The sequence below is a fragment of the Suricata suricatta genome, chromosome 2 (genome assembly GCF_006229205.1).
Source record: "Suricata suricatta isolate VVHF042 chromosome 2, meerkat_22Aug2017_6uvM2_HiC, whole genome shotgun sequence".
Lineage (NCBI taxonomy): Eukaryota > Metazoa > Chordata > Mammalia > Carnivora > Herpestidae > Suricata > Suricata suricatta.
The window spans coordinates 28,875,697-28,895,192 of record NC_043701.1 but is presented as its reverse complement, the minus strand read 5'-3'; the positions used below and the strand labels follow the sequence as shown (position 1 = coordinate 28,895,192).

The 19,496-nt window shown below is 38.3% G+C and overlaps 1 protein-coding gene across 1 annotated transcript in view; it reads left to right on the top strand.

Moving 5' to 3' along the window:
- Window positions 1-19,496, top strand: part of CPED1 (cadherin like and PC-esterase domain containing 1) — a 275,534-nt gene that overhangs the window by 242,579 nt on the left and 13,459 nt on the right. The window contains exons 20-21 of the mRNA XM_029918194.1: window positions 316-403; window positions 4,374-4,520. Of these exons, the coding sequence (XP_029774054.1) occupies window positions 316-403; window positions 4,374-4,520 (235 nt within the window). The remainder of the gene's footprint in view (window positions 1-315; window positions 404-4,373; window positions 4,521-19,496) is intronic.

Here is a 19,496-nt window from a genome sequence, read left to right as displayed (position 1 = left end):
TTTAGAAAGCAGTTTGTAAATTAGAATGACATACTTGAAGTCTGGTTTAAAATGTTTCAAAATACTTTTGTCTCCAATCACAGAATGGCTCTTCAGTATCCAAATTTGTATTTACTAGAGGTAAAAACATGACCACTGACACATAAAACTCTATCCACAAAGAAACTCCTAAAATACATTAACTTTATAAAAATGAGAATTTAGTCTTCTCTGCCAATTATCACATTCTAAAAGAATTCCAGTGTATTTGTTTATGTAAGCACAAACATCCAGAAATGTAATAAAAGTTTATGACCTCAGGATTCTGATTCACAGGGAAAATTTACTCAATATCCTTGTGATCATCAAAACTTTGGGAATTGGATTTCATCTCCCAGTAGACGGACTGCATTTCTTGACACAGGTAGGTCCATTCCCTCCAGGCTCTGTGAACTTTGTGGTTCCTCTAAGAATCTTTACTCGTGTCTGAAAAAGACTCACAAGGCACTACATAATATTTAGCAGCCTTCATACAAATCAAGGGGGGATAATAGAGTTAAGGATTATGATTTCAAATCAGTTATAATTATTCCAGGAAATAAGGAGACCATATCCCCTGAACACATTGTGAATAATGCTTTGAGCTCATAACAGAAGAAAGGGGATGTCGAGCTATGAAAAAATCCAAGAACTGAGGGTGGGGGGTAGAGGAGAGAGATTAAGCGTTAAGTATCCCCTTACCCCACTAATGTTTCATACACCTTTAAAGACTCATGCTGGAGCCACAAATGAAATTGTCAGTATCAATGAGTACTTTGGGGAAGAGTGGCTTTTTTGATGATGATTTCTGATTGATTGCTTTTCAAAAAATAGTCTTTGAAGTAGTAACATTAGTTTTTCCTTTGCTTGGATATTCATAAGTGGGAGGAGTTAGAAGCTTCTGTCCAGTTCTAGAAAAGAGTAAATTAGTCTCAACACTGAATAGAAGTCTAAGAAAAAAGAGAGGCAACATCTGTAGGCAGGAGAACCAACTGCTCTTGTTCAATGAGGAGAGTTCACAGGCAGGCAGATTTGTGTGCAGTTGCTTCAGGGAGCTTAGGGGAGCACTGAGAATTGAGGAGAGAGGAAGCTTTCCATTTACTGTGTAAACTGAGTGAGATTTATTTTTGTGGCGATGTTGAGCACTCCTTGCTTCCCCCGGCACAAATTACAGGACCCCCTCTCCCATCTTGCAACCTTGCCTGCCTAGGTGCCAGATCTGTGATGCAAAATCAGAACTGGTAGAAAGTGGCCCAAGTCAAGCCTCCAAATTCAGCTTCTTGGAGTTCGTGTGAGGAGGTTAGGGTCATTTAAAATGAGTGGAGGTATTTTGCATGTTGAGTAGCTGAAGGTTGGAGACTGTGAGGGATTAGATGATGGGTCCTTTGATAATTTTTGTTATGGGTTTTGAGTTGAATCTCCTTTAATGTTATTTGAAAGCTATAGTCAAGGTTACAGTTGGTTCTTGAGGACTCTGCTTTGAGACCCACTTTCCTCCTCACTGAAACTGGAGTACTTGGGCCTCTATTTATCCGTAGGTTCCTAACTCTGAATCAGTTCATTTCAGCAGATAGCGAACATTTCTACAGCACTTACTTTGTGCCAGATCCTGTGTTAAATACTATGCCTCCCACCAGGGCTTTGATGGTCCTCATCAGTCTTTTCAAACTGAATGAAGACAAAAGGAGTGGGGGAGCAGAGAGGAAAGAATGGAATGAAAGAGAAAGGGATAATAGCAAGTGGAGGCAAAAAAATAAAGCTGAACTCAATCATAGGGTTTCAAGGCCAGTCAAGTGCTTGCCTCTGCCTTTCTCTGTAGACTCATCCCTACATATACACATGCACCACTACTGAGTTTAGTGCATACACACACACCCACACATGCGTACACCACAACTGAGCTCAGTCCTACTGCACAACTTTCAGTGATTCAAGCACATCATTCTCTCAGACACTTCTAGGTCTTTGAACTCACTATTCCTTCCTTACAGAGCCCACGCTCTCACCAACTCCTCATCTGAACAGCTTCCAGTCACCCTCCAGTGTTAGTTTACCATGGGGGCAGACTTACTTGACGCACTAGACGCAATTGGCTATTCCTGCTCTGAGCTCCTATAATAGTGTATTGTGCCTTTGTTCACATCACTCAACAGATACAATCCTTGATTGTCTGTTTCTGCTGCTAGACTAATCTCTGTGAGAGCAAGGACTGTGGAGGGAGGGCTGCACTGCTCACTATGGTACCCCAAATGCAAAACACCATTCTCAGCAGATAGTAGACTTTCAAAAAATATCCCATGCAAGAAGCAGTGAGTAATAGTTCATATGATTTAGCTGCTCCCAGATCGTCCCTTCAAGGCTGAGCTATTCATTCAACTGGGCCACTGGGAGTGTGACCCAGTAAGCACTCACACCCAACTGCCTGCAGAACTGCCTTTCTCTTGGGCAGACCCCCAACTTGCCACTGCAGGAGTACCAAGTTTCAGTCCCCTTCCCCCAATTTGGGCCATCCTGAAGGGACCACACCAGCTCTACAACTCCCAAAGGGATCCAGAGAAGCCTCTGTTGGAACTACATCACTTCCTTATGTGTTGATCCCCAAAGCTCTCTTCTGTGATGCAAAATCCCATCTCAGAATCTATTTCCCATAGAACCAACCTTTCTCTAGAAAACTCTCTTTAGAAACTGCTAACTGTAAAGTTCCATATACCTTTCATGATCAGACATATTAAAATTGAGAAAATACTTGTAACTGGACAACAAGAAGCCTACAGACAACATTGAGCATCACTGTTCACATGGTGACACAGACCAAATTCACGTGGATTTCCTTCCTCTAGATTCCTACATTGGGAACTTTTTCTATTCACTACTTCTATTTTGGGAGGAACGATGTCACATAAAAATTAGGTGTGCAAGCAAGCACAGTGGAGAAGACAGAAAATTAGACCTATGTGTACTGCTTCTATTATTTTGCAGCCTGATCAACAAATGCAAGTGATTCACTTTTTCACTTGGAAAATGAAAAGCATTTTTATGCTTTAGAAAAGGCAAAAGCATTCTCCTCCCTCTGTGAGCATGGCTTTTCTAAGAAACAGACAGCAGACAAGATCAGCAGAATAAGGGGATTTATTAAGGAGAATGTCTGGAAAGGATAAAGGGAAGGGTGCCAAGAGTTTCATGCAACAGCACCCAGTGCATATCCCTCAGTCTTACACCAAATAGGTTTTGAGTGTCTACCATGCGTTGGGCACTGTGGTTGACTATATGTCTGATATGAAGAGAGTAGAAGGATGGATGAGGTAGGAAGAAGCTCAGACTACAGCTCAGTCCAAAAAAATCCTAGTCAAACTGATGAGGAATCTCAGAGCTAGAGTATTTAGTGGAGGGTCCCTCCTCTCAGCTGTGGATCTGAATTAAAGTTTCTGCCAAGCGCCATCAGACATGGTTGGGGAGGGAAGGAAGAATATGATCCAGAGAAGCAGCGGCTGGAAACTTCATTCAATTCTGCTGCCCCCTGAAGTGCACTCCCCTTTGTTGTTCCCACCCTCATCCAATAGGCAAACCTTACTCTGTTCTGGAACCTCTTCCTGAAGTCTCACTGTCCAGCTACCCTCCTACCCCTGCACAGCTGTTCCTTCTTCCCTACTAGCCCAGAGCCCAGTATATTTATATCCATTAAAGGACTGAGTGAATGTTCACAAATCTATTTTGCTTGTTAGAATACAATGTCTTAAGAGCAGGGGCCAGGATTTATTTTCCCTTGTATTGTTGTCCCTTAGCAGAACTAAGCACAAAACAGATACTAATTAATATTTAAGTGACTAAATGAATAAAAGTCCAAATAGATGGAGACAGCCTTTCTTATTTTCAAATTTTTACTTTTAAAGTGAGAATTTTAAATATTTTGATGGTCTTTGTGGAAAATAAACCTAATTACTTTTCATAAAAGGAAAAGTTCCAAACTGTGTGTCATTATAGATATTTATATGTTGGTGTTTTATATATACATACATGTTTATACTTATATTTTGAGTAAAAATTGATAATGTATCTTTACTTAAGAAATGCATGTGAAGGGCATTTGGGTGACTCAGTAGGTTGAGCATCTGCCTCTTGATTTTGGCTCAGATTATGATACCATTATACCTGCTTACGATTCTCTCTCTCCCTCTACCACTACCCCACCCCTGCCACTCTCTCTCTCTCAAATAAAAAAAAAATGCATGTGAATTTCTTTTTCTTGCAGTTGGACCTATTTGTAAAAGAGATGATATTTACATGATTTGTACCTGAGTTATTAAATCATAAAATAATCCTTTTAATAAAAATTCTCATTATTCTTTGCAATACAGAGTGAAGTTCAGAACTTATGGAAAGAAAATGTGATTATTCTGGATGCTGCAAAAACATATGGCTATGAAGTGGTTGACACATTTACTATAACGATGGGGCGGTACAAGGAGTTTTTGCAGGGGACGTGTGGATGTCATTTCCATGAGGTATTTATTTATTATAGCTTTTGATTGTTTAAATTTCTCATTGTTTCTTTAATTGCATTGTCAGTCTTACTTTGTATTTTCAAAAACCATGTCAGGAGGAGATTAAATGATATATTCAACATCACTCAGCCAAAGAATTTAGCAATCACAACTCGAGACTCTACAAAATAAGATGTTAAAAAAGAATTCGTTTTTATGTAGACACATAAAAACTAAGATCACTGGTCACTGCAAGCAGGAAGTTGGAAACCTGTGGAGCACTTGTCTTCACAAATAGACTCTCAGCCTTCTCTTAGGAGATGGTGGCCAAAGAAGGTAGAAAATGTCTTTGGTGGAGCTTGAAAATCAAGACAAGTTAATATGCTACACTAATGAATGACCTTTCCCCTATGGTTTATCCAATGCATTAAACAGGTGGGCCTGTGTTTTGAGTAGTCCCCAACACCCCGTGGTGAAAATGACTTTATTTGTAGTCAGTAATGCATGAGGCTAAGCTGGTAAGGTGATAGCAGACAATAATTTTAGCCTCCCTTCCCCACCTCCCCACGTTTTCAAACTCTGTGATTATTTCCTGCTTATCTCTTGAATAAAATCTTGGTAAGTCCCACACTTTAAAACCACTTTCTTATAATAAAAGGATTCCAATCACTTTCAGGCATAAGAAGAATATCAGTTCAGTCCTAAAATTGCCCAGTCCTGTGCTATAACCACATGAAGTCACTTTCTTCCCCCCAGCTCAGGCCTGCTTGGTTCTCCAAGCCCGATGGAGGAGAGAGGGTATAGGAACTCTCTTTCCTCTTTCTCTCACCCCCTTTCTTCACTGGGTCAGGTTAGGGGGATGTTAAGGACAATAAAAGTCTTACTTGATTGGTGTAAGCATAACCCATTGGTATGCATTCTGGGTAGAGAATGTCAATTCTTGTTAAAGTGCTTCTGTAGACTACCTTGAAGACTCTTCTTCCCATTGGGGCCCTCTGGCTATGCTTCCTTGATAGTCACAACACCTGGGCCCTGTGACTTCCAATTGACCTTCCCTCTGTTGTGGGTCACCTTGCCCCTCCAGGCACCCTCTTTAAAATTATTCAAAATAGCACTAGGCTTGCTATAATCAATTGCCCACCGTTGGTTCACCAGAAACATCCATGCATGTTTGCTCTGCTGTTGCTAGAAATAGAGTTAGCTGCTAATACAACCCTCTCTCTCTTTCACTCTTTCTCACTCTTGGTCTCACTCTTGCTATCTCAGTCTCCAGCCACCTTAAAGCTTATCTATAGCCACAGTGTCTTGCTCCCCAAACCCCAAAGGACACATGCCCACTTCTTAAAGAGGGTCTCTTGAAGGTCCCTCTCATTTGGCTTGACTCAAGGGTAAAGCAACTCCGTATGAGGGAGGAAGACTGTCAACTATCTGGACAACTTCTCACATAGAAAATCTCTCCCTTCCTTCATCTTCATTTTCCTATTCTTTTAATGAGACAAAGGTTTGCAAAACTGGATTTTGTCTATGCTTTTTCAAGTTTTGCATACATTGTCCAGACACTGCTTTTAAGTATGAAGTTGCTTGGCTTCTGTTGTTTGCTCTAGATCTCAGGAGCTTCTGCTGAAACTGCAATGGGAGATGTCTCATCTGATCATTTTGTCAGACATGGGCTCTCCTGTTTTTTCTCAAATGGCCCCCTTGGTAAACCGGAAGGCAGTCATTGGTCTAACTAGGGAAATGAACACTAAAGGTTTCTTGGATCCTGTTTTTCAGCCCTAAGATGACTGTCAGAATCCAGTTTGGTCCTCAGATTTTTATGGCTACCCAAAATTATTGGCACTGCATTGATTCTTCTGAATAATCTCTATTATATTTTTACATATAATTTTGTATGACAAATGGAACTGCGTCTCAGGGAAGGGAGAACCTGCACCCACAGTAGAGAACATGGCATTTTAAGGTTTGATCTGGTAACCTGAAGCCTGACCATGCTGTCACAGCGCAGATTTTACACTGTAGGAGACTATGTATTTATTTGTTTTTTCCACACACACACAAAAATATATAACACCCTTTGAGTTCCTCTCCTATCTGCAACAAGTCAAGACTTAGAGACACAAGAGCAGGTAGCCAGGAAAGGGAAAAAATAGTCTTGCAGCTGAGCCAGCCCAGTATCATAGTTGGCTGCAAAAACAAGTCAAAGGTTGCCAAAATCCACATAAAATAGGGACTTTGAAAGACAACATACTGATCTTTTTTTTTTTTTTGCCTTTTTTAGAAAATGTTTATTTATTTACTTATTTTTATATAATGTGTCTTCAATTAGTATTTGGGGGGAGGGTATCTGTTTTTTCTTTTTCAACTTTAGTGCTCTGGAAGTCTAAAAAGGAGAAGTCTTCCAAGCATGGCTCCAATTAAAAAGAAAAGATGCCCTTCCCACACGATTGCATTACATGTATCTCCTGTCACAGCATTAACCGGTTGACACTAATAGTCATGGAATTTGAGAACTACAACAAAGACTCTTTGAACCATCAGAACGGGAATATTGGCTTATAAATATTACTTATAAAAATAACTTCAATTTGCATAACAATGATTTAAGCATGTCAGGTGAAATTATGTCACTTATTTGACTTTATAATTATGTGTAATCATCATGTGCAAATTGTTTTTTAAGCCCTATTTTTAAAGTGTATTTATTTATTTTGAGAGAGAGAGGGAGAGCAAGAAAGGCAGAGAGAGGGGGAGAGAGAGAATCATGAGCAGGCTCCACACTGTCAGTGCAGAGCCCAATATGGGGCTTGAACTCACGATCCATGAGATCATGACTTGAGCAAACCAAGAGTCAGATGCTTAACTGACTGAGCCACCCAGGCACTCCAAGCCCTGTATTTAATTCATGTTGACTTGGCAAGCTACATAGGTATCCAATAAATTATCTTAGTTGATTCTGGAGCAGTGTTACCATTTCAAAGTTTTCTTGTTTCAGCTAAAATACTTTTGGGAGCCTTTGCCCTTCCAGTTACACCGCAGAGTGATAAGATCATCTTTCTCAACTGGCTCTCTTCATCACAAAGTCTCTATACCCATTACTCACTTCGGCATAATTGCTGCTTAAGTCTCAAACAATATGCGCCTCTTGTAGCCCAGGAAGTTTCTACTGCTGACACTGAGGTTTTATAATCTTTCTAAGCTATCACCCAACATCTTAAATCACTGTTAGCCTATTATGAACAATCAAGAAAATCTAAAGGCCCTTGCAAAGGATGATTTGATGATTAATGTAGCAAGCCAGGGAAAAGTAGATTATTGGTCTCATGCAAAATGTATTTAAAGGCAGAAGTTTGTTAATAATCATTTTTTTCCTCTGTGCTCATCTTATGAGCTGGCAAAGCAATTTGTCATACAGGAATAGCTAGAATTAAAATCAGCTGTGCTAGAGCCATGAGAATTTGAGTTTGTATCTTCTGGTGTTCATTTGAACCATTCCCATGATAGATTTTCACATACCCAAGAAGGATTGCTACAAACATTACAGTAAGATCTTGCTGCGTCCTCTGATTTGTAGTGAAGATTCTATCAGAGACATAACAAGTCTGCATCAGTTGACTCTTGTTGCCATAGGTAAGATGAGAGGGCTTGGGGCACCTCTTTCATCGGTCAAGTCACATCGAGAGAATATGTTGCCACCATGAATCTCTAAACAATTTCCCAACTGGTGTGCATCAATGTTGACTGAAACGTGCCTGCTGACTAGAAAAGCAAGTGTTTCTCTTCATGGGCAGGAATGGAATTTTGTTTTCTCAGTGTTTACGCAGGACAACAAACATGATCCAGGTAGTTTTTGCCCAAGAGTGGTTTTGGATGGTGTTGTTAGTTGTGTGGCAAACATCTAGTATGAACAAACTAAAACCTGGGAAGAATACAAAAATATGATCAGCCCAAAGTTGACTGCAGAAGGGGCAAACCCTCAACAGTTACGTGATTATTAATTATTCTAATCTGTTGTGCAGACCTGATATGATATCTCTGTTTTCCAGCAGATGTAGCTACAGCTCTTGACTCAGTCCAAAAAAAAAAAAAAAAATCCTCTGGCGTTGCTACCCCACTCTAAAACCAGCAAGTTTCCTTTCATTCTGGCACCATGGAAGGAGGAGAAGATTGTTAGTTCTTTGTCAGCGATGATTTCGTACTTAATTCATCTTACACTCTTGATTATTTGAGTTTGTTATGTAAACAAAGGATTATCTGGCCTAGAAAAGTTTTCCTTCTGTGTTATGGGCTTAAAGTTTTCTCCTTTCTCCTTCAAACTTTAAAAGTTTGTCATAAATCTAATGAAGAAAAATGCCTTTAAATTTATTTATCTAGAAAACTGTGGTAGTGACTTTTAAAGAAAAAAGAACAACTGATCCAAATACAGTTAGCTTGGATAACAGATCCCAGGATTTATCAGCATGGCTATTTTTAATAAATTACCAATGGTAATTTAATTCAACAAATTTTTGAGTGTCTATGTGAACTAATGTACTGTAAAATGAGCTAGAACATTTTTTAGAGTTTCCTTGAGTATCTCAAACTCAGTACATCCCTGAAGAGAGAAGGAATAGTCCTTTTAAACTGCCTTCTCTAGAAGACCTGAATTTACTCTACTGCATTCTCATTTACAAACTAGGATTATTCTTGACTCCTCTTTATCTTTCCCCAGCCCTCAACAATCTCTGACCAGCTACTTACCAAATCCTTACCTACTAAATATTCTACCAAACCTTTCCCCGTACTCTGTTCATACTCAGTTTTGGACTGAGTCATCTTACCTATGGCAACAATAAACCTTGTTTATTCTTTTATTCATTTTTTATTCATCCAACATTTGTTTTGTGAGTCCAGTTCTTGAGCTAAATGGAAGTAATGTAAACATAAATAACAAACACTCTCTTCCTTCAGGACAGTGTAGTCAGGGTTCAGGCAAAAAAGCCCATATTATGAAATAATATGTTAAGTAGCATGTTAGACATATGAATAAGATATTGTAAGAACACCAAGAAAGGGTGCTTAACCCAATATGAAGATTAAGTGAAACTCCTCTTGAAAATTGTCCAAGTTGATTGTTAAAGGATGAGTAGTCAGGTTAATAGGGTGATAGCAGAAGGGAGGCCATTCAACCTCATGGGACAATGTAAACCACATTAGCTTTGAAATATCCTCATGTTCTCAGAAAATCACACACAATTCTGTATATTGTAGAACATGGATTATAATATGGTCCTGAGAAAGGTGGGCTAGGACCAGAGCATGGTTAAGAGCTTAGACTTTATCCTGCAGGTAGTGGAGCGCCAATGAAAGGTTTTATAAAGAAATGAGGTGGTCACATCTTTGTTTCAAATAGGTAAGTCTGATAACATCAAGGGGGACAGAACGAAAGAGGACAGAGTCTGGGAGAGAAGTTAGGAGACTTTTTCAGAAGTCAGGTGAGAGATGATGAAAGTTCACCCAAATTAGGAAAGAGACTGCAAGCATAAGAGAGAAGGAGACAAATATGAGCTCTATTTTAAAAATAAAACCTGTAGATCTTATCTGCAGCATGAGAGAGTAGAAAGACTCAAAGGCGATTCCTAACTTGGGTGATGGAGTACAGTTGAACCAGAAACTGAGTCAGAGAATGACAGAAGGTACCAGCTCAGGGAAAAGATGATGAATTCAGTTTTGAACATGTTGTGTTGAGATGCCTGTAGGACATCCAGGTGGAGATCTCTTACAGGAAGTTGGCTCTACAAGTCTAAAGCATGAGGTACAGGGTGGGGCTGGAGATAAAAAGTTGGAAGTCATCAGAAAACAGAACAGTTGAAGCAGTGAAAATAGGTCATCCAGAAAAAGTGAGTAGAGTAAGAGGAACTGAGGAAGGAACTTTTGGAGACACCAATATATAAGCAAAGTTTGGAGAAATAGGAACATTTTAATTTAGAAAATAAACTGATAGAGGAAAACTCTAGTAGAGTGTGGTACAATGGAAAGTCAAAAAGTGAACCTTTGTAAGGAGATATTGAAATAGAATTAATGTTGTCAAATGTAATGGATATGTTTATTAAGATAAGCGTTTCTAAATAGTCATGGATTTGGCATTGAGGTCTTCTCTGATCACATTAAGAGTAATTTCAGGTGAGCCTGGGTGCCTCAGTCAGTTAAGTGTCCAGCTTCAGCTCAGGTCATGATATCACAGTTTATGGCTTCAAGCCCCACATCAGGCTCTGTGCTGACAGCTCAGAGCCTGGAGACTGCTTCAGATTCTGTGTCTCCATCTCTCTGCCCTTCCCACACTTAACTCTATCTCTCAAAAATAAATAAACATTAAAAAAATCTTGTAAAGAGTAATTGCAGTAATGTTGTCAAATGTAATGGATAGATTTATTAAGATAAGGGTTTTTAAATAGTCATGGATTTGGCATTGAGAAGGTCTTTTCTGATCACTTTAAGGGGTTATTTTGGGGGCACTTGGGTGGCTCAGTCAGATAAGCATCCAGCTTTGGCTCAGGTAGTCATCTCACTGTTCATGAGTTCAAGCCCCGCGCTGGGCTCTGTGCTGGCAGCTCAGAGCCTGGAGCCTGCTTCAGAATCTGTGCCTCCCTCTCTTTCTCTCTCTGCCCCTATCCCACTGTGCTCTCCTTCTCAAAAATAAATGAACTTTTTAAAAAAAAAAAGTAATTTCAATAAAATTTTAGGGGCATGAATTAGACTGCAATAGATTGAGGGGGGTATAAGAAATGAGAAAAGGAGGCTGGTAAAGCCTTTCAACAAGTGAAAATAAGAAAAAGGTGGGGCACTCAGTTGGTTAAGTGTCCAACTGTCCATCTCTTGATTTTGACTCTGTCATGATCCCAGGGTCATGAAGCCTGCTTAAGATTCTCTCTCTCCCCACCTGTTAAAAAGAGAGAGAGAAAGGAAGGAAGGAAGAATTGGGAAAGATACTGGATTTAGAAAAGGAAGTCTAGGAGAAGTTTATGTGAGGAACTACTCTCATGTTTATGGGCAGAAAGGCAATAATCTATACCAAGGAATACATCAGTAATACAAGAGGGCGTAGGAGGAAGTCCCCTGATAATGTGGTGGGAGGATCAGGTCAAGGACACTGCAAATATTTATACGGTGCTGGGAAATGAACAAGATTGACTGGAAGGCTTCTTCTTCTCTATCATTTATTTGCCCTAGACTTTTGCAATATTTTCATCTTAGAACCTTCACTTTCAACTACTCAGATTCATCTTTCTTATCCCCACCACGATGTGTCTACAGTTCCAACCCAATGTTGTCATTTAAAATCTTTCAATGGCCCTGTAACTAAAGAATAATCACATGAGCTTTCACAGTCTACCATTCCTAAGACCTTTTGGGGGAAAGTGACTCTGGACAGCTTATTCCATGTAAAGTAATTAGTGTTCATTCCATCATTTGCAAGTGGATTCTAGCTTTTTCCACTAGACAATTAGATTAGAAATCAGTGCCTGCTGAAAACAAATTCCTTAGCCCTGAGGGAGTCCAGCCTTTTCTGAAATGGTGTGGCACAAAATCCAGTTCTGGAAGGAGCATCCTCTTGTGAATGATGGTAACACCGATAACATCAGGGTCTCTCTTTGAAAAAGGATAATTAAATAAAGGATGAACAAAGAGTGTCAGTCACTCTATGGTAAGTATAGAACCTAGAATGTCAGCATGCCTGAGAAAGAGATGTTGGCCCGTAATGATTTTATGTTTTTTGCAATAAGTCCTCATTTGAGGGGGTGGGTTACTATTGACCTTTAAAAGTCAAACTAAGATGGACTCTGCACTGCCTTGATTAGCATTTCCTATGTTATGTCCTGATGTTCTAGCCAAGGAAAAACAGGATCTGTGGTTTGGGGAATTCTGTGTACTACTCCACTGTAAAGATTCTCAAATAATATTAGTATTTTAAATGATCCAAAAAGCCTTTATGGCAAGGAAACTATGTAGCTTAGTTTGACCCAGTTTTTCCCAAACATTTTTGACCACAGAACCACTTTTCTTTCTTTAATAACAACTATTAACACCTCACTAAACACACTTTGGAAAAACTAGCAATACAGAAGAAGGTCAAAAATCATGCATGGAGTACAGATTGAATGTGGCAGAATGACCACAAGCATTTATCTTCTCTTCCACTTGAAACTCCACCAAAAGACTTTAAAGACATGAAGCTATTCATCTCCCTCCCCCGAAAGAGACAGAATAAGAAATAACTCATAAGAGACAAGAAATCCGAATTCATTTTAAGAAGTTTAACTTAGCCTACAAAGACAGTTATAGTGGGAAATGAGGGAGAGGAGAGATACCAATTAGGGGAAAGGCACACTCACCCGCAGAGCCTCTGGATGACCCAGACCTGAAGGAGCCCATGCTGCAGAAGGCAGGGCTGAGACACCGGTCAGTCTGTATGCAAAACTGGTGGACCCTGAGTTCCTCCCCCCACCACCCCCTGGCTGTTCATATATACATCCATATATATGATTTCTTTTAAAATTGAACATTAGAGATGGACTCAGAAACACAGGTAAGGAAAAGAACAAATTGATCTAGAGGCTGAACTCAGAAAAATGAACATACAAGTTGCCACCTGAGAGGCAGAGCCCCTAAACTTCTCCCCAAACCATCAAGAATATGAGCAGACAGGCATACCACCTCACACAAATGGCTAGAGGACTCTTTTGGCAAGAAACTGAGTGGCTCAATTGAAGGTCTTTTTTTCAAAGACCAGAGTAGTGCTCGGTGGATCCCTAAGGTGAAGCCAGCAGTTGGAATGCTGATCCACACAAATTGGTTTTAAAAAACAGTCTCTTGCTTAAATAAAACTCAGTTCAAGAGAGATGGACAGAAACAAATACCTGTGTGTTAAGGTCAAAATAGATTGCAACACCCAAGATATACATCTAAACAGAGCAAGGGTGGAACTTAGGTTATAATAGTTACACCAATGAAGGTCATTTAAATAATATCAAGAATTCAGTGACATGAATAATCAGCCACTGAGGAAATTGAGTTTAAAATGGGAATTAGTCTCCGGAGAACTGCATAGGAGTACAAGATAGAACCAACAGTGTAACACTAAATTGGTAAACTACAGGTCTATAGCTCCTTATAATCAATCTGCTCACCTTAGAGCAGAATTTGTTCCCAGAGCTGGAAACTGAGACTGCCTAAGAAGCAGAAGTTAAAAAGGCTCAGCTGTCAGAGTAAGAAGGGTTAGAGATTTGGAGGTAGGGGGGAGAGACTGAGACATTGCAAATCTGGAAACACAAAACAATTCCTCATTCCTAAAGAAAACTTCAGTCTTGCCCTCTAATCCTCAGCATCTTTGACCCATTCAGAAGTTGGACTCTCTTCAATCAAAACATAGCTTATTTCATGTGGCCATGATTAAACATTTTGAAGGGTGGTGGGGGGGGTTGAAAAAATCATTATTATCTGTAAAAATTGCATGATTTCCTGAAATGGAACCATGAATTATAAGGACTGACTTCTCGCTATTGTTTGTTGCTTTATTTTTATTCCATTTCTGTGAATTCCTGGGCTACTTTTTCAGCTGGCCATAAATTTGGTTCTTGGATTGAATGTCATGTCTGCAGAATGATGATACCAAATAGAAAGTACTTCAATAGTATACATTTGTTTTAGAAGACCACATTAGCACATTTTGGTCAAGCTCATGGTTTCCAACAGTAAAAAGCCACGACTCTCATTCTTCTTTATATCCCATCCATGTCCATGAAACATGATTATAATCAGAACACCCAGCCCCATCCAGTCCAGAGAAATTGGAATGCTTACACCACTGAAAAATGTTTCTATTTTGTTCTGGGGATATGGAACCACATTAGACGTTCCTTGGGTGTTACTCAGGTTAAGATCAGTTTTAGGAAAGGTATTCGCTTATAATCTGCCTGACACTTTTCCAGTAATTCACCAAGCTTTCCTTTTTGTACTAACTTTTAAAAAATTCAAAGTTATTTCAGATCCAGCAGTTAATTGACATGGTAATATACTCATTCTGATTAAAATTTATGTGAAATCAATTTCAAGTATTGAAGTTACACACATTTAATAGTAAAAGTTGCAATGTTAGTTGTATTGTGTAACTTTTAACAGTTTTTCATTTGTTTGGGTAGTCTTGCAATAATAATTGGACAAAACCAGTCAAGTTGAATTGTGGCCATTTGTATGCGCTTTAAAATGTGTGTGTGCCCAGCTCTTTAATTACATAGAGATGTGGAAAGAGCTACAGTCATAAACTGGGAGAATTCGGCATGTAAGGAACCTATGAAAAAGTAAAACATACTTCTGCATGCCAAAGCACAGAATTTCAATTCTTGTCACACTGGGTCACAGAAAATGTGATCATCCACATATTCTATAATATGGTATCATGACAGTACTTGATTCCAGCACCAAAATCACTCCTTTCCAAGTTTCTACAGTCAATATATTAAGAATATATTATTATTTTGAAACCTTGTCATTGTTACTTGAAAGTCTATTCTACCTATAACTTAATCTAAATTTGAACATTGCCATGAGAAAAATAATTTTTATTATTACACTTACACTTGTGATTATAGAACAATGCTGATCAAATAGGCTATCACACTTTATAAAGACCAATTGTTCTTCACTATTTCTTCCTCATTTTAAGTGTAATTTGACACAGTAAACTCATAAAAAGAAAATAAACAACAGCAAACACACACACACACACACACACACACACACACACCTAAAAACAAAGAGTTACTTTTGGTTATTTTAAAGTATCAAAAGAGGGGCACCTGGGCTGTTCAATTGGCTGATCCTCTGACTTTGGCTCAGGTCATGATCTCACAGTTGGTGGGTTTGAGCCCCGCATCAGACTTTGGGCTTGGCACTGACAGCGATGGAGCCTGCTTTGGATTCTCTGTCTCCCTCTCTTTCTGGTTCTCCCCTACTCATGCTCTGTCTCTCAATGATAAATAAATAAACATTAAAAATAAGTAAGTGTCAAAAGAATTGCTATTTAACATTCACGTTTAGAGTAATGTAAACGTTTGCCAGTCACGTGTATTATTTAATCATATGGGATAGCTCCTTATCCTTCTAGGTACACATGTCTCTTTCTCAGTTGCCAGGTCATATGCACCTAAATTTAAAGAAACATTTGGCATTGTCAAACAGTTAGAATTTGTCTCTGGTTGAGATGATCACGGTACAAAAATATCTAGTGTCTTTTATCTTTGGTTCAAAGTCTAAATCTTTCACAATATTTTCAAATAGCTCACTTATGTTGTTTACTATTATTATTATCGCTATGCCCCGGCGGTAACCTACCATTTGTATTGTGAACATCTCTCTTCCAAAGCCACATTTCAGTTGACACTTTAGCTGGATTTTAATTATCCCAAATCGTCCTCTGATTTTGGGAAGGACCCAGACGGGCACATTTCCACACAAGAGATCAAAGAAAAGAAGCAATTAGCTCTTTATTGTACAGGTATCAAACATCTTTCGCTTGCATAACATTTCCAAGCCTTAAAATTGTAGTGAATTCCTTTTCCTTCACATTGTAGCCCGTAAGAGTAGGAAAAATAAAGTAATATTTTGAAACTTAGGGATCGCAGTTTGACAGCAATGTTGGAGACTAAATTTGACAAATAAGTTCAAAGAAATAATAGCTGGGTGAACAGATTATGGTGCCCACTATAAATTAGCACTAAGTAACGTACGAAGGGACTGTTCATTACAGGGAAACAACATGGTGCCTGACCTTGGGGAGCTAGGCTAGACAATGTCTTTGAAGTCATTTCATTCTTGTGCTTACTTCAAGTATCTTAGACATGTGTCTTTATATAGTCCCCTTGAGGGTAGGGACCACATCTGAATTACTCCTTGTGTTTTCTCACAGAAAACTCTCAAGATTGAAAATTGGATATTATATGGAAAAATAAATCAGTAAATCTCTTCTACTGCTTTTCTATTATAAAAGGATTACATGAATCCTTGCTAATGGTAAAAATGTAAAAATAAGTATATTGAATAAAAACTAAAATCCCTGTCTTTAAGGGCACGTGGCAGGCTCAGTCAGTGGAGCATGCAACCCTTGATCTCGGGGTTGTAGGTTCGAGCCCCAAATTGAGTGGAGAGATTACTTAAAAATAAAAAAGTTTTTTAAAAAATGGCTGCTTTTATGTCATGTATACCCCTTGATTCTCATTCCCTTCTCCACTGGAGATTCTATCAGCAGTTTGGTACATAGCTCCATTTTATACATACCCTCTTGATTTTAATTCCATGTAATTAATACTCCTAACTCTCACCATTTATGATTGCTAGATTTATATAACATGGGCTTTACTTAGAACTACCTTATTGCTCTAGAAACACTTTTTGGAAAGAATAGCAGTTTATGAAATGCACTTTAATCTGTAGTATGGACATCCTTTATTTTCTCAGTATTGAATTCTGCTCATACTCGGCTTATGCAACAAAAAATTGGGTCTATGATAGGCTGATGGTAGACTCAGTTAATATTGATAAGTGAACATCTGATAATGAAAATAACCGGCCTCCCCAACACTTTTTCTTTGCTTACTGGTCTTGATTATTTCCTTACATTTATTCTTTAAGATGTATTTTAGGATTTCTTTGTCATGTTCTCCCCAAATACTGCTGGAATTACAATTGGTGTCGTATTTTAATTAATCTGGGGGATTCAATGTGGTATGTCTCCATTTGTTTATCTTTTCCTCTTATTAAACTTCATGTTTTCTTCACCGCATAACTGCTGAACTGAATGAAATTGTTTTCGTACTGTAATGGATCTTTTCTCTAATAGGTCTCTTATTAATTATTGAAAGAATATAGAAAAGCTATATAATTTATAATATTAACTTTACAACATCTCATTAATTTTCGGTAGATTCCTTTGGGTTTTCAAGGTAGACAATCATATAGCAATAAATAATTCTTTGGTAATTTCCTATAACAAAATATTTCATAATATTAAAGCTTGCATTTCTGAAATAAACTGAATGTGCTTTGGCATAATGCATAATAATGCTGGATTTTTTTAAGACTCCCAGACTCAATTTACAATAATATTTAGGAAGACTGTTGACATCTTTATTCTGACAAATCAAAATTGAACTCATCCTTTCTCTAGGTTTGTCACCTTTCAAGAGTCATTTTCAAAGTAATACTGGCTTAACCAAGGAATTAAGGAATTTATCATCTTTGATTATTTCTTGCAAAATAGGTTTCAAAGGCAACAAATTGAATTAAGTGCTGTTGGGCCCAGCCCTGGGATAGATGTGTAGGAATCAAGCTTGAAGGCCATACCGCAAGCATGCCCCTGTGAGAGACACTAGGCAGGCCCTCAGAAGCGGGAAGAGACTCCACCCTCCCGTTTTCCTTTCTCAGAGATCACCTTCGTGGTTAGAAATAGAAATACATTATCAACATCTGGCAACCTACGGACACTACTCTTAATAAACGATATGCTTCAACAAAGCACTGGAAATACACATTTTTGTATTATCTCTTTTATAAATCACATTCAAGATTGCTGTAAGCATCTACACAAGCATTATTCAACATTTGTAATGCAACATTAAATGCAACCCTGAAATGATACAAAACATTGAGATAATTTTTAAAGAATGATACAACCTTTTGCAGTGGGATGTATTTTTAACTATTTGCATTTAATTAGCATGTAGATCATCTGGCAATTGCTAACGCCAGACCTTAAGATAAACTTCTATAAACAAAAGTAACCTTATTTTGGCTTCAGAACACTGAAATAATATTTTTTCAAGGTTGAATGTAATATTTATGCTTAAATGTTTTCTTAAATAAACTTCCTTAAAAATGTTCACTAATCTTTCTATCGTTGAATGCACACCTCCTCCAAAACAGACAGAACCTTCAGGAAAACATTGGTACACCTCCCCGCCTATCATATTTAAAGTTGTAGTATAGCCAAACAGGTTGGAAGGAACTGCACATAAGAGAAACTTCCAACCTTGGGACCTGGAATATTAATCAGCGAGTCACTGCAAACTGAGCTCTGCGTTACCATCCGTAGGGATTCCTTACCACAACCCACTGGTTTCACTGGTCTTCTTAAGAGTCACTTCATCTGAGGGCCTGATCATAAAACACCAAACCTCCCATAGCTACAAGAAAACAATTCGTTTCTTTGGGGTTAGCTGGGTATAATCGGTTTTCAAATGCATTACTATTACATTTTTTCTTCAGAACGAAATAGCTTCAACATTTTTATGATTATAAAGGAATGTACATTTGTTGTTTTCAGATAAGAGTCAAGACTAAAAGTTGCGAAGAATACGTTTTAAATCACCTATAATTCTTCTACCCAAAGATCACTAACATTTTGGTTTAGATCTTTCCAGAATTTCTATTCAAATAAGTCTCCTAAAAAGGTTCACACTTACTTGCAGATAACTACAAATATTTATCTTCAAAATACATATATTGTATTTGTTTAAATAGTCTGTATTTTTGGAGCTGTTTTCAGTGTCTCCTCATATGGAATTTTAAAATGTGGATCTAGAACATTATAAAGTGCTTAAAGAAAATTTAAAAGTCTATGTGAGCCAATGCTGCCTTCGTTAGTCACCAATCATATATAGTTTATGTGTCCATGTTGACCTAAACCAATGTCTTGAAATTGCATTGTTAATCATTCAGAAATTGACTTAGTGGTTTATTACTCATTTGTACAGACACTCCAAACACGTTTGCCAGTATCTTCCCTCCTCCCTACTTCCCAACCACCCCCCTCAATCTGTCTGATCCCCACCGGTTCCCTCTGACTTAACAACCTGAGTCACATTAACCCAATGATTAAAACTGACAATTACAGAATTTCACCAGGGCAACGTTTTTGTAAACTTTTTGTACAAATGGACTATAAATATGGCCTTTTTGTTTATATGT